Source organism: Chelmon rostratus, chromosome 15 (assembly GCF_017976325.1).
Source record: "Chelmon rostratus isolate fCheRos1 chromosome 15, fCheRos1.pri, whole genome shotgun sequence".
In the NCBI taxonomy this organism is placed as follows: Eukaryota; Metazoa; Chordata; class Actinopteri; order Chaetodontiformes; family Chaetodontidae; genus Chelmon; species Chelmon rostratus.
In genome coordinates this window covers 25,995,056-26,010,533 of record NC_055672.1, presented here as the reverse complement: position 1 = coordinate 26,010,533, position 15,478 = coordinate 25,995,056, and the positions used below count along the sequence as shown (strand labels likewise).

The 15,478-nt window shown below is 43.2% G+C and overlaps 1 protein-coding gene across 2 annotated transcripts in view; it reads right to left on the bottom strand.

The window, feature by feature from the left end:
* Positions 1-4,214: 4,214 nt before the first annotated feature.
* The window catches only part of daam2 (dishevelled associated activator of morphogenesis 2), a 97,099-nt gene continuing 85,835 nt past the window's right edge, over positions 4,215-15,478 (bottom strand). For both annotated transcript variants that reach the window (XM_041953146.1, XM_041953147.1), the window contains 7 exons: positions 15,062-15,150; positions 12,954-13,122; positions 12,247-12,354; positions 12,007-12,067; positions 11,467-11,598; positions 5,565-5,735; positions 4,215-5,348 (listed from right to left, as the gene is read on the bottom strand). In XM_041953146.1, coding sequence (XP_041809080.1) covers positions 5,136-5,348; positions 5,565-5,735; positions 11,467-11,598; positions 12,007-12,067; positions 12,247-12,354; positions 12,954-13,122; positions 15,062-15,150 — 943 coding nt within the window. In that variant the 3' untranslated portion in view covers positions 4,215-5,135. The remainder of the gene's footprint in view (positions 5,349-5,564; positions 5,736-11,466; positions 11,599-12,006; positions 12,068-12,246; positions 12,355-12,953; positions 13,123-15,061; positions 15,151-15,478) is intronic.

The following is a 15,478-nucleotide window of genomic DNA, read 5'->3' as shown; positions in this document are numbered from 1 at the left end:
TGCAGTCTGCAAATACAATTCTTCAGTACAATGAGCAGAAGTTTGCTGTTTTGTGGTGATGTGAAACATGTGTCATAATTTATGTTGATGCTGCAGGTATTGACAGTGTCTGTATTCATAATAAACTGTTAGTTATCAAACAGTTTGTTCCGCTGTTCCATGTTACACAAGTGAAGAGCACATTATTGGAAAATAAGTGTCTTTTTTGTTTTATTTCTAATGTTCTGATCAAGCTTTGGTGACTGTAATGAGTTTTCATTGCCCCCAAGCGGTGACAGCGAGGAACTACATCACAGCGTCATTCAAATAATAGTTTATCGTTATTATTCTTCTCACTGCTGTATCACTATAGTTGTTCATTGCTTTGAGAGTATGTTTTATTGTGAAAGTCTTGATGAACTGCTGTCATTCTGGAGTTTGATGCTATCAACAATGATACTGAATCACTTCAGCAGTACCCACTATATTTTTGCACGATAGAAATATCACAGGGTTCATAGAGTGCATCCATATAGTCTTTTGTTTTGTGCCTATACATTGTATGAGTCTAGCAGCAAGTGACAGATATTTCTATCAATTAACCTATGAAAGTTTTTTTTATTACTGTCACCTGTAAGTGTTTGGTCTATAAAACAAAGCAGCAGCATGTTTGGCTTTTTTCTTGACGAATGACTTGGTCAATGGACGATTAATTGATCACTGGTCATGAATACATATTTCTTAAGAACAGCATGAGTATGTCAAAATCAAGTCTTCTTGTGAATCAGCACACACCATTGGCCTCCACCACTGTCAATAACACTCACCTCAATAAATGATTGTGAAGGAAAAAAATAAACCATCAGTTGTTAGGGACAAAAGTTTATTGTAACCCTACAAAAGACAAAACAAAAATAAAATTATAGAAAAGAAAAAAAGATTCTCATTCTTATACAAGTCTCAAAACTATCCATCATACACGGACCACAGTTTAATTATTCATATTCATATTTTTAGTATAACATTTTGTTGTAATGCTGTGTGTACATACAAAATATAGCAAACTAAATAAGGCAAATAAATAGAGGTACAACTTACAGGAAAATGGAACATTCCTCAATGTTTTGATCTTTTTTTAAAATCTTATCTCAAACATCAAGAATGGTGTACAAAATGCTTTTTTCCAACTGTACATCTTTCGGTGGAGGATACTTTTTTTTTTTCCAACCATAAAAATACTGACTCCTCACAATTATACAACCTCTAAACTGGGTGCAACTTTTCTCAGGCAGTACAAATTGTTGTGCAACAGGTGTGTTCCATATCACGAGCAATTTTCTATTAAAAAGTCAACACATCACACTTTGTGCACCCTTCGTTAGGCATGCAGGCCGATGCCAAGTGCATGATTTGACAGAACTGTGGTGGTGTTAGAAAACATTCCACTTTTTTTTTCCTTTTTAACACCAAAGCAGGTGACACAGACAAGTGAGGATGTCAAACTCAACACACTCCTGTTACGTACAAGTGTCACGTCTTTGTGTCCGTCCCCACAAATCCCTGCCGTCCAACACTCACTGTTAATGTGTCTCCAGGGCCCCGCTGGACTCCCCCAGCCTCATTCGCCCCTTTTCTCCCTTCCTTCTTCACACCTTGTTTTTTTTTTTTTTGCACCACTCTTTCGTTGCACCCTTCTCATTTCTAGAGAGATCTAAGCCCTCAAAATGTCGCTGCGAATGGAAATGTCCCATAATAAAAGTGCATTGAACAAGCTACTAATTTCATTCCTTTGATTTCCATCTGTACACCCCAAAATTAGCCAGTCAATGGCCAAATAAACATCCAAACATGGAACAACATAAACATGTAATAATACTGACAACGTTGCAATACCCCTCAGTAAATAGTCTGCACTACAATATGGGTTAAAGCTCTTGACTAAGAGTTTAAAGGGTCTGCCAAAGTCTAATATACTAAATCTGATTAACTCGAAAGACAAAAGCAGAGGTTAGGAAATGGAATAGCTCAAATATACATGAGATGCTGGTTAAAGAATGAGCAATCATGTCATGTTCCCCTTAGGACTTGAGGGACTTCTGATTTCTCAAAGTGTCTGAATGTGTTTGGTTTAGCAGTTAATCTCTTAAGTGTGAGACATGAGAGCTCCTCTCTGCACTCACCAGCTTCTCTACGCTTCAGTCTGAGGACAAATGAAAGGTTCAGGATCAAAGGGGGTGGGACTTTCTCTGAACAGGTACCAGGTAAAACCTCTCTGATGACACGCCAGCCATACTGATGTGGACATGCTGGACTCGGTGACTTATTGCGCCCAGAGCCGTGCTCAAGTGCCACATCGTGTTAACACTTTGCAGTGCTGCTTTTCACTGCTTGCGATGTCTGATCTGACGCCACAAGATGGCGCCAATCACTTTGATTCCAACTGTCAGCTGCATTTCACCAGCAAACGCTGTACGATGGAATGCCACAAGCTCCGACACACAATAATAGGAATGGTGCATGTGTGAAAAGTGGGTCAGAGGCACTTAAATATGTTTAAAACAGAAAGGCTGGCAGGGTGAAGGAACAAAGGCAAACTGGGATAGCTGTTACTGCTGCAGAGGTCTTCATGACATACAGTAGTGGGTGTTAAGCCATACATCTATCAGTTTGTTCAGAAAGACTGGAAATTAAATAAAAACTGACTATCAGCATTGTCAAGGTCTTTTTATTGTAACATCAAGTGCTTATTGAGTCAAGTGCAGTGGTAAAACTTCTCTAGGAAGAGAGACAGGAACTGCAATAGGAGTCCTTGGTGTTTACCGTATGAGAACAACAACTTATCTCTTTCCCCTTACAAACTGATCCAGGTGCTGTTGTGCAAATCCTTTGACCTGTCAGACTCAACCAACCAATCTGTTCTTAATGAGGGCATATTCCAAAAAACACTGGAGCTGTGAAGATACAGCCTCAGCTTGCAATTGTGGATTATTAGAAAATATGCATGAAAGAGCAAACAGAGGAGATCAAACACAGGATGGGCCAATTTTTCAATTTGCTCTGAAAAAGGCAAAGTCCAGTGTTCCAGCTGTGCTCCTGGACACCTCACACATCTGTCAGCTGTTCTAGAGGCGAGCCCATACATTACATGTCTGTACAGTTGTGCCTGATGCTAAGGTTTTAGAAATACATAAACGCATTTAAAAACACCGCACTGAATGTTTCAAAAACGTGACCTAAGTTGGCATCAGTTCGTACTGTATGTGGGGTCTGACTATTGTTTGGCATCAGGTTGCCCATAGTAACGGGGTCTAGCCATATGTAAACAAACATGTGAGAGAAGCTGGAAGGAAAATGGAAATTTCTACGATGCTCTCTGGGGCTGCTGCCTTCCTCTTAGTGGCCTGTCAACGTACACACTACATATCCCTAAACTGATCAAGCCACACCATTTAAATGCTTTGTAGTACCCCAACTTTGTAACAACAGACTCGGCACATAGTGTGGTCTGAGATTACAATGTGAGCTGTATGATGAGTCTGAATGTTGGTGACAGAGTAATCAAGCCCGAGATTAACTGAGAGGTCTTCAACTGTACTGGCTAGCTCTGTCCACATGTTTTAGCACCAGTGGAACAGATCCTACAAACACTATAGCTGAGAGTAATTAAAGGCTCAATCACAACTGCTACACAGCACGCTTTTAGTTGCTGCATTTAGTTGCAGCCGATGGAGCAGACTACACGTTCAGCTGCGAACCCACAGGTGGCTGAGCAGGGAGAGGACTGTAAACTACCTGCAGATCGTGCCTTTCAGTTTAAACTCATACATGGCATTCCTTCTTGATCTGTGCAGGTCATTTGAGCACAGAGTGGACGCTGTAGGTCGGCTCGTGGACACCTGTGAGTGCAAAGTTGGTCAGAAACGCTACAGTGCAAACGAGACATACAGGTGTGAGAAAAGGAGAAGCAACTGTCTTTTTTTACAAAGCGCAAACTGTATAGAAATTCACTTCGACAGCAATGTGAACTTGCAACACCAACAAATAACCTCCAAATGCCATGAAAACATAAAAAAATCCTCTAAATCTTTGCAATTAGCTTGTCTGCATCTAAATATAAATATATATCAACGCCTAATTGCAGTATGTTTTGTATTAATACATTTCATTTGTTTTCTCTTTGCTTTGGCACTAATTGATGCCAGAATAATGTTGAAACCACTGAAGAGCGCAGGTAAAGCTTGACCCTTGTGGCACAGTCGTCATTTTGTCAGGTGGATCAAGCTGAGAAGTTGTTTTTTTTTTTCCTAGAGTTGTGCGTGGAATCGCAGCTCAGGATGTCCCTACGTCCTCCCTGGGAATGCTGTGTGCTGGAAGAAACCATCGGGACAGGACGAATCTTCTGGTTTGAAGCGGCAGCCCCCCCCCCGTCACGTATCCTTCCTCACTCCTTCAGAAGCCTTCAAAGCATTCTGGGTTTTCTGTACGCCCGTCTTTGCGGGAAAGGAAGTTTGTGAATATCCACCTATTCTGTGGCTGACAGGGCTCTTTTCTGGGGAACACTTATGGCTTTGTTCCCCCCGTCCCACCTTCTTTTTCTGTGTGTGTGTGTATTTTTTTTTAAATCTGCCTGAAGTCCTTTTTCCAATCGTTTCTCTTGGCCTGGTGTCTATGTACAGTGTGACTGGCTGATCCCGGTGTCCTGTGTGTTTTAGAGCCAGATCGCGAAAAGACAGGGCTGCTCCCGCACCGGCGAGCAGGAAAAGAAGAGCAGTGAAAGACAGGAGGCGATAGAGAGCTGGAAGCTTGAGCACAGTGTTCAAAGGATATGGTCAAACGATATGGGATAATGTGTCACAGTGGTCTGTCCGTCCATCCACCGATCCCAACTGTTCTTCGTCCAGCTCAGGAGACTGTACGACGCCCAGGATAACGTGTTGGACATAGCTTTACAAGACCAATCAGAGGAGAGTGTTGCATCCTTCAAAATGGCGAGGCTGTCCATACACGTCACCATACGTCCAGCTCGGCCATTATTTACATCCTCTCCGAGTCAGCGGTCACCTTTCAAGGACCTGGACTAAAGGTGATCAGAGATCTACACCACGGCGGAATTCAGGCGTCTAGTCTTTTTTTTCCCTCTCCTTCCTTTTCCCAATCTAGTAGTTGACCTTGGTGACGGCTCGTTCGCGGCCCCCGCCCTCCACCAGCTGGTTGACGGAGCGCTTGCGGTTCCGCTTGAATTTGTTCAGGTCTTTGTCGAAGACCTCACCGGAACGCAATGCCGACACCAGGTCGTCAAACTCCCCGCCGACCTCGTCTGAGGCCCCGCTCTTCTTGGCCCGCCGCTCCCGCTCCCGCTGCTCCTTGAGCTGGAACATGGAGACAGGAAGTGAGGGGACAAAGACAGAAACAGAGGGGAGCAGAAAGTCCTCAGCAAGAGTTTTTAATGCTTGTTTTAAATCTAAATCTAGAAGCTATTTGTTGAAGAATTTAATCTTTCTGTAGCAACACAACACAACAAAATATGACCTTTTTCCAAACTATTGGAAACCGCCTCAAGTTTATTCTCCGAATGTGTGTCTCACCATGGCCTCCATCCGTGCCCTCCTCTCCTCTTCATCTTTGCGCCGCTGCATGTTCTCCAGGTCTTGCTGCGCTTCGTTGAATGACTGCAAGAAGGTATCGAAGATCCCGAAGAACTCATCGGGCTGCATCCTCCCTTCGTCCTCCCCAAAGTGCTTCAGAGATTTGGTAAACTGCACACAGACAACACGCATGTGATTTTTACATTCTGATGAGAAGTGAGTAAAAAGCTGGTCTGTGGTCAGCTTTGGCAGATAAACATGGCCGCACTTTATTGTATGTACTGTAATATCTGCTATGGCCCAGATCTCTCAGAGCTTTGTCTTGTAGTGAAAGGCACGTTAGCCTTTTCTCTAATGCATGCTTGATGTTCTCAAAAACAGCAGGAGCGCACACACACACACACACACACACACACACACACACACACACACACACACACACACACACACACACACACACACACACACACACATAAATACATACAATGCGGAAGAGTAAGTGTATTTGACCACCGTATGTCCACCCTGTTCAGTCCAAGCTGTCCACTAGTCTGTGCCAGGTCTTCCCTGCAGTCAAACACTCATGCATTCCTACACGCACGCACGCACGCACACACAGCATTGAACTGTAGTATCGAGCAAAACAGTGCAAGGCCCAGCCAGCAACTGTATTTCTAAAAGAGACTGCAGGTTTTAATCTTGCCCTTGTTGCCTTTTTTCTGAAATGTACAGTTAAGACACAATACCACAGCTTAAAAATACTCAATTCTTATCAAAGGTCCTGCTTTCAGAGTGTGATTTAATCCATCATTTGATCATGGATTAGTTGGGTCTATGTCTTAAGGTGGGGGCAGTAAGACAGCCAATGTGCACCTTGTGTAGCTCACGTGAGGGATGACAGGAAATGATGCCATCTCTGGGTAAGCATTTAAAAAATGACAGAGGCAGAGACACAGACTAACAATAGAGCGTGAGTATATCTGCACCCCCTGATAAAGCTGTCTTAAAGCAAATGCTTGAAAAAGCTAACTCTCCTGATACAGCCATTCGATACCATCCTGACAAAGCTTGATCCATCACAAAACCCTGAGAAACCAGACACGAAGTGTGTCTGTCCACGTTTGATTTTGGCTGAATTTAGGTCAGAGACAAACTGAAGTAGCTCATCACGTAACATTATGGAGCATTTTGAATATTTCATGCCATCAGTCAGACACAGTCTAAAGTTAATCCTTTATTTCCTTATAATAGAAACTTGAGCAAAATCTGATTAAATATATATTAGTTTCAGTCCCCTTTATTCTCAGTGCACAGCTGCATCCCCAGCGTCCATTTATTTAATCTCACTTTTTGTATTGCAGCTGCCTTGTCTGTACATTATACATGAAGAAGATTTGTTGTTTTTTTTCCAATCAAATGCTGGAAATAATAAAACGTAGCTTTTTTCTTTTTATCTGATTCATGATGGATTAATGGGAGTAATTATCAACAGATTTATTGATTATCCAACTAGTTAATCGTTTCAGCCCTAGATATCAGCTAAACATATTTAAGACTGCATTCACTGTTATTTCGTTTTGTCTCAAACAACTTCTAGACATTTTGTCTCTTCACACATCCAGCAGACGAGGAGGAACATTCGCAATTTACTCGGAGTCACGCTTGCAATTTCACTTTCTCTCCATCCACTCCTAGAAATACTGAGCTCCTAAATGTTCCACGGCAGAGCTCAGCTAGAGCTTGTTTGCTGCCTACCGCAGCTGGAAATGAGGTTGATGAGAGCTTGCAGGCCATAAAACCAAAGCAACGATCCAAAATACACATCAAAGCAGTGAGAGTTGGGCGATCGTCAGCCCTTTCACACTGCACATGGTCATTTGTTGCATTCTTTATCCAGAGACATTGATTAGTGCAGCTTTAGAGTATGAAAAGGCAAAGCCCTGCTAATACAGGATGGCTGGAGTGTGACTCCGACCCTGCTGGAAAGCAGCAGTCTGTCTTCCTGCACTCTGGTCTGCCGGAGTAAACTGTTGTCAGTTTAAAGGAGGGGGAGTTCTGTATGTGGCTGAGATGTTGTGATATGAAGGAGCTGGGGCTCGATCTTTTCTCAGGATACAAAATCATCCTGTCATTATGGGCTGGTCACCATAGCAACCCCCACCATCATCCCTCTCCCCCTCTGTAATTACGTGTCTGGTCAAATCTGTTTCCTCTCGTCCCCTCAGGTCCGTGTAAAATGAGTACACACACACACACACACACACACACACACACACACACACACACACACACACACACACACACACACACACACACACACACACACACACAATGCTGTGAGGCTAATTATCTTTTTGTCTTGTATTTAATATGCCCCTGCTGTTTGTGATCAATTTCATATTTCTATTGGTTTATCATGGATGTTGACCGACGACTCTGTCAAGCACTTTGATTTAAAGTTGTTAAAAATCCACAGATTTTTTTACAGGCTGTTTCTGATTGGTTCTGGTTAACACATCGTGGATTTGGTCTTGCTTGGCACCATCTCCTCAACCACTGCTTAAATCCTGCCAATTACGCAGAGGTATTGTGACTGCTCTGCTCGTGTGAGGACTTGCTGTGCAAATGCACTCAGAGGATGCTTAATCAACTAAACTACATCATTTCACAAGCAACGTGAAGCGCGTCATGAAGCAGTGAAGTCAAGTTTCTGCACAGCTTTGGTCAGATGCACATGAAGAAAAGGATCAATATTTTCCACTGTTTCAAACTTTTGATCCATAAATAAAAAGGTATTGTAGTGGTCAACCCTGATCAGAAAGTCCAGATATGTTATGTTTCAATAACTATCAGAAAGGTTTTATTTTGACACAGCTGATGCAGGAACAATAGAAACTAACAGGAGCTGTCACTTTATGTGAGGAAATGAAGTGTATATGATATTTGTTAGAAAGCACCACTCACTATTTTATTGTCTCAAACTATTTCTCAGTAGCATATTGAGTAATTTGGGACCTGGTGTTTGGTGCAGGCTCTTACTTTCAACCCTAATGACATATTTCAAAGACTACTGGAAACTGATTTCTTAAATATACTGTATGTCTAACGCTGCTGGTTGTTACATATTAGGCTATTTTCACATTCCAGAATAGCTTCAGTCTGTGCTCAGTCCACTTGTTGTAGCTGGGTACCACGTGTTCAGACATGAAAATCCTTATTGTTACATGTCTGACCAGAAAATTGATCACTGATCATGTCACGAGAAGACATACTCTAAGATGAAATGCCAGTGTGGCTGACAATGACCCTCAGGTGTATGCCGAGGAGGGAGGAGTGGTGAAGCTCTGTGCCTTTGACACCAGACACCGCCGTCCAATCTACAGAAGAGTACAGAGCAAGAGGAGGCCAAAGTTTCCACCAGCACCAAGCATGCTGAAGGCATGAAAGAACTGACCTCAGTTCTGTCTTTTATCTCCTTACAGTACTTGACCTTCCAGCAGCACTCGAGGCGATTTGCTGAGCCTCTCCCTGGTCTGCTTTGTTTTATTCTCAGATAGAGAGGGAATCTTGTATTGTCTGTGAACAAGTCGATGTGTGGGTGTGTGCATGCGTCGTTAAGAATAAATCCAAACAGTCTCTCTGGATGAGAGGAAGAGCCCTCCTCTCCTCTGGAAAGCTCTGTCCCAATAACCCACATGACCTCGGACAACTGTGTGTGTCTCGCTCTCATGTGCAGCTTCATGGCCCTCACTGGACTTCCCGCTCCGTTTGGTCATCTTCCTACCTACTGAAGACACGGAGCACACACCCACACTTCCAGATTTGGAAACCTAATGGTGCATTCAAGAGCGTGCGCACACGCACACGCACACGCACACGTACACACACACACACACACACACACACACACACACACACACACAGAGTTGTGTTAGGGAAAGTGTGTGCTTTGAGTCTGAGCCGTGAACACAGGTTCTTTTGTTTTACAGCAGTAACTGGTGCCCTGCTCCTCCCGCTCATTTCCTGTGATGTACCAACTGGCCTGTTCTCCTCCAGTTCTTCACCAACTTCCTCCCTGAACAAATAATTAAGAGAGGGGGGCTTTAAACAAAGCCCATCAGTCCTTTATCCTTTTTTTCTTTGTCTCGTTCACAATCTGTTGATTCTTTAGAGCAGGGGTTCTTTTATTACTCAAAGGTCCACACCTGATTTTTATTCAAGGTCAGAGACCCAGAACAGCTGGAAAGAACAAAATAACATTGAATCATTTCATTCAGGTCACATCTGAATGTGAATGTGAATCATCTTGTGATTGGCCCGGCATGAAGCCGAGGCAGACGAGGCTCAGACAGATTCTTAGCTACATTTCCACGAGTTGTAGAAACTGTACTACAGAAAATGAGGCACTCTGTGTGTCTGTGATTTAGGAGCTGACAGCAGATTCTCTGATGTAACGTTAATGTGTGAACTCAGCAGCAACAACACACAACACTCTCTGCAGCAGTTAATGTCGCCATGACAACGATGTCAACGATCTGAAAATGAGCCACATTAAAACCACATTCATCTGGGGACAGGATCACTGTGAATGATCTCCAGCTACACTGTCGATCAACATCACTAACAGAAAATTTAGTGCAAAATAGAAACTACATAATGTATTGTAGCCTGTTCATAACATGAGGTGGCAGGGGTCCTCAACTGCATCTGTCCAAGGATTTTTCTAAGCAGACACCGTGCGGGCCAAACTTAAAAAGCCCTAATTTATTATTATTCAACATTTACACTTTTTTACAAAATGTGAACATGACGTGCAAAATCCATTATACTAACTAGATACTGAACAGAAACTGCTCTGAGGCCTCGAGGCAGTCAGTGCTCAATACAAAACCCACAGATCAACTACCAATGATTGAGTCCTAAAATCTCCTCTTCAAGCAAAGCAAACAAACATATTCAGTTTGAGACTCAACACAACAGTTGGCCAACAAAAATAAGTAAACCATCTTGCGTCTGACTTGCTCAGTGTTTTCTGATGACTCTGGAGTTACCTCCCCCAGCTCGCTGCTGTCAGCTCCAGGGAACTAGCAGCCTGGGAGCTCAGCGGTTTGATGGTGGCTCCACAGAGCAGAGAGGATGAAGTTGGAGAATAATCCGTTTCTCTAGCACATGTGAACTGTGACAGACTTTTTGGCTTGTTGCCAGGGGTTGGCAAGTTAATCTACGATGACTCTGAGAACGGACTGAGCCTCTTCCACTGGTGAGTGATGTTAGATGTGGCCTGTGATATCTTAATAAACTAAGATATGATATCTGTGCTAATGTAACTATTAAAAGCAGCCTGCAAGATTTAAAAGCTTCCAGTGTGTCAGCATCAGGATGCTTAATATGCCACAGAGCACCAAAGGCCTGCAAATTAAATAACATGTTCACATAAATCTTTTCAACACTGTCTTACTTTGGGATTCCCACAGTCCCACTGACATCTTCAGTTACATACTTCCAACCATACATCGATGCATCAGCCAGCAGGGTTCAAAAGGCCACTTTTCCCAGTTGTACAAAGGAGGAGAGGGTGGATTTAAAACACTAACTCAGAGAGACACACAACACAAAGGGAGGATGAGGGGGGAATCCACGCTCATTTTTCAATGCTGGGTTTCCCCGACGCTGCTGAAGTCATCACACTGGACTAAGAGGGACGCACAGAGGGCTCAACTGGTTTCTCCTTTCAGTGTTTTGTTTCTCTTCTTCCTCCTCCTCTGTCTGACATGAAGGCTTGGCAGTGAGGACAAATAGCAAAGGATGCATTAAAGCCACCCATATGGACATAAGCCCCCGCAGTGTGAGCTTCTCCTCATTCACACACAGCGCTCACTGTACGCCTGGGAGGGTTAGCTACCTTGTCCTTGGCTTCACTCAGCTGGTCCTCCAGTTCAGAGAAGCTGAAGCCAGCCACAGTGATGAAGTCACCGATCACAGCTACAAACTTATCCCCGCGTTCCCTCGTCCTGCTCTGCTGGTACTGCAGCTCCTGGAGAAGGGCAAAACAGACGACAGACGGGTGATTTTCAAAAAGGAAACCGGTTCTGTTATGACATTCTTGTGTGCTTCATGTACTGAGAGAGGACGGAGGAAGGGAGAGATGGAGCAACTGATCAGAGATTTTTCCTTTCAGCTAAGGAAAGAACATCTTCCTCAGCTACTAAAAATAATCAGAATAAGTAGAAGAGTCGACCTCTGTGAAGTGTTATATGTGTGTGTGCTTTCATGTGTGCATGCACATGAGCCCTTGTTTCTGTGTGGCTGCAAATGTGACGTTTGCATTACCAGCATTTAAACACCTCACCCTGCTGCCCAGCTCTGCCCTGCTCCACAACATAATTACAGACGGGAGAAGAACCAGTGGGATGGAACATGACACAAACACATGACAACTCACCGCCTCCAGAGCCTTCAGTCCACTTTTGATGTTGTGCACCTCCTTTTCCAACTCTGCCAAACTAGTACGAGAAAGAAAAATACTGTGACAGAGACCTTCTTTGTCTCTTGTCTTGTGCTGCACCTCCCTTCAAGTTTTTGGGGTAAAATCTAAGATACATTTTTAATGACTTTTTCAGGTAAAAAACTCCACAATACAAGAAACCATAAGCATTGCTACAGTGAAATGCGGTGCACTAACTTGACTTTGGCAGCCTCTGGTACACTGCTGAGGTCCTGCTGGATGTGCAGTGTGTCAGGGTAGTTCTTCTCAAAGATCATGATCAGGTAGTGCAACATGGTGATGTTCCTGTTGAAGAAAGAAAGTATGGAAAAAGGTTTCTGAACAAAAGTCGTTGAGGAAACACTACGTCTTCTGGAGTATTTAAGTATCATCTGAAATACTCTTGAATCCTCCACTGTGTTGCTCAGGTTTAACTCTTTAATGTAACATTATTTGCAGGCTCATGGCACAGTCAGTACATGTCCTCACCAGGAACGCCATATATTGTTATTTTCAGGAGAAGCTGCAGGTTAGTGGTATGACACATGTTCTATAACAGCTTTGGATTTTTAGCTTTAGTACTGTCAAATAATCTACTTTTAATTCCATTGATTTTGTCACTCCTTGTTTTATTTTCATTCGGGGTCTTTGACATTCCCACTCCCATCATGCTGTACCAGCAAACAGCATACAAGCAGCAAATGTAAAAAAAAAAGTGTGCCCAAAGCCCAATTTGTTTGCATTAGTCCATTTTAAGCCATGGGAAGTCATGCTGCATTAGCAGCTAGCAGTCCATGTTGCACTGTAAACATGTACTATGGAGAATGTATGATTCTTAAATACACAATGCTTCAAACTAAGGTGCTACAGTACTTCATCTGACATCCATAGTCCCTCCGGCCCACCTGTCTATGCTGGACTTGGTGTCAACGATCTTGTTGAGACTGGAGACCTTGAAGCCATAGGCGTTGCCTCTCTGGCCCTTGTTCATGAAGTTGCCGAAGGCCAGCACCACCTCCAGGATCTGAGTCATCCTCTTGCTCCGGACCACCTCCTTTGATGCATTCAGGATGGCTGGAGGAAAACCGAGAGCGGGAAGCAGCTGGAGAGGTCATATAGTATGTGACTGATATGTGTACACTTAGCTGAGTCTGCGCTGTTTATATATTACATAATGAACTGGCCTTTCTCTGTTCCCTTCCATTCTGTTTCTCTACTCAGCCCTCACGGACACACATGCAAACTCTCAACTTTGCATGGCCCAAAGCTGGTCATCCTTTCCTTCATTTTTAACATCCTTCATGATGATTGATCAATATTTCCCACAACAACTGGGCAGCTCAGTAGGGAAACCCATCAAGTCCTTCCATTCATCCATAAAACAGCAGGGAGAGGGGAATACTCCAAACACAACCCTGTGCTGTCCGCTTCTTCCCCCCAGAGACCAGACTTATCTGGTAAAGTGCAGGTGGTTCCCCCTCTACAAAGAGCAAACCTCAGTGTGAATGTGAAAGCCATTAAAAAAATCCACACTGTTATTGTTACAGTTGTCTGTGCTAAGATACAGCATGGGAACCATTCTTCTTCTGGCTCTGCTGACTGTGTTCTGCTGGATGCAGACAGGGCTGGCTCCCGGCTGCACTGTTTTCTCAAATGTTTCAACAGGAACATGCTATTGAACATGCTGAGTGGGAAATATAGTTCCATCTAGCGTATGTGATAAATAATGTAATATACTAATCAAAGCACAGAACGGCATTTAAGCCAGTGGAGGAGTGTCTTTCAAGTAGCTCTGGCTTGAACAGACACTATGACAGCTCAGTCATGACACACCCATGTGCATACATGTGCATGCACATGTGCACAGACCTCATTGGAAGCCTTTTCCCTGAGTCTTTGAAGTGAGCTGCAGTGTTTATGAGAGAGGCTGTCCCCTCTCAACATGAGCCAGCTTTCCAAAACAGCCTCCTTAGTAAAATGGAAGCTGGCTTCAAGGGAAAAACTGCAGTGGGCCAATATACAGTTGGCCACCCGCTCTCCCCACGCACACACGTGCACACTTAACACACAGAAGGGATTTCACAAGGCGTTGTGAGAGGCATTGGTCAAAGTGTTCAAAGTTGATGACATTTTGAATGCCTTACACAATGTTTCGCTTCCAGGCGTGGAAGCGTGTACACTCATGTAAATATCAATGCCCTGAAAGCATGTTGTTCAAAATGTAATCCTCTGCTTCATTAATGCACCACAGCATTGGAAGAACAGGTTTAAGACATGTCAAAAGAGCACAGATTCAGAACTAATGTTTCTGCTGTTTAAAGGAAGAAACTGCTGTTATTCTGCATTTTTCTTAATCAACAATGTCAACAAATCTCAAAAAAAGATCAAAACCAACTATGGGCCTCATTCAGAAGAACCCGTCACACAAACAGTGTTTCTCAAGAGGAACATACGAGTGATTCCAGAAAATCTGTGCTTGAAAGCAGGTCATTGACAGTTGTTCCATAAGTATTTTTTACTTGTCCTTAAAAACAACACATATGGTTTCATTGTTTAAAAATGATCCTTAATTCCTTAAAACAGCCGGCCAATGTAGTTTTTAGCAAATGTTGCCCAAACAGAAGGAAATGAACATTTGTTGGGACTATTTCCAGGCACAGATTAATGCACATTTGGTGCTTTAGTGAGTATTTCTGGCAGCAGGAAGATGCATGTAGGACCCACTAAAAATAAACTCCACAGTGCCTGTGTTCATGATAACAAGAAACATGTCAGCCAGTGTAACAGAGCGGCTCACTGATGTGTTTTTCATAGTTTTTGGACAATGATGGAGCTCAAAGGAACAAGATGTACGCTTGTTATGATGATCAATTTAATTCTTTTTTAATGCTTTTAATGGAATTTATTGACAATAAGATTCATGCAGAATGTTACCTGTCGAATCCTTCAAATGAGCAATCAGTGATGGTTAAGCTCTCTGCCTTTTAGTGGCCTTCAAGGTCTTTGTCCTTACCTTCAACCTTAGGCTTGGTTTCAGCCAGACGCTCTGCAAACTTCTTCTTAAAGAACAGAGCTTGCAGCCTCTGCTGGTAGTGGTCGATTCTGATGGAGGAAGAAAGAAGTAAAAGAAGGAGAAAAGGGAAGAAAAACAGAAAAGGAGGTGAGTTACATTCGTCTCCAGGGGAGTGTAAGTTCGAAGCTAGAGGTCACCCAATTGTGCAAAGCTCCTTCTCTCAGTTTTCATAGGCCTGTTATCATCTAACAGGTTCCCATCAAGTTGGAGAGATGACAAATGGGGATGTTAAACTTGCCAAACCGTTCACTGAGGGAGGGAGCAGGACTTTCAAAGAGAGACCAGGGATATTAAATGGCAAAAAAAGGAAATAACTAAATCCCAGATGTATTCCTCAGACCAAAGGAGATGTGGTCA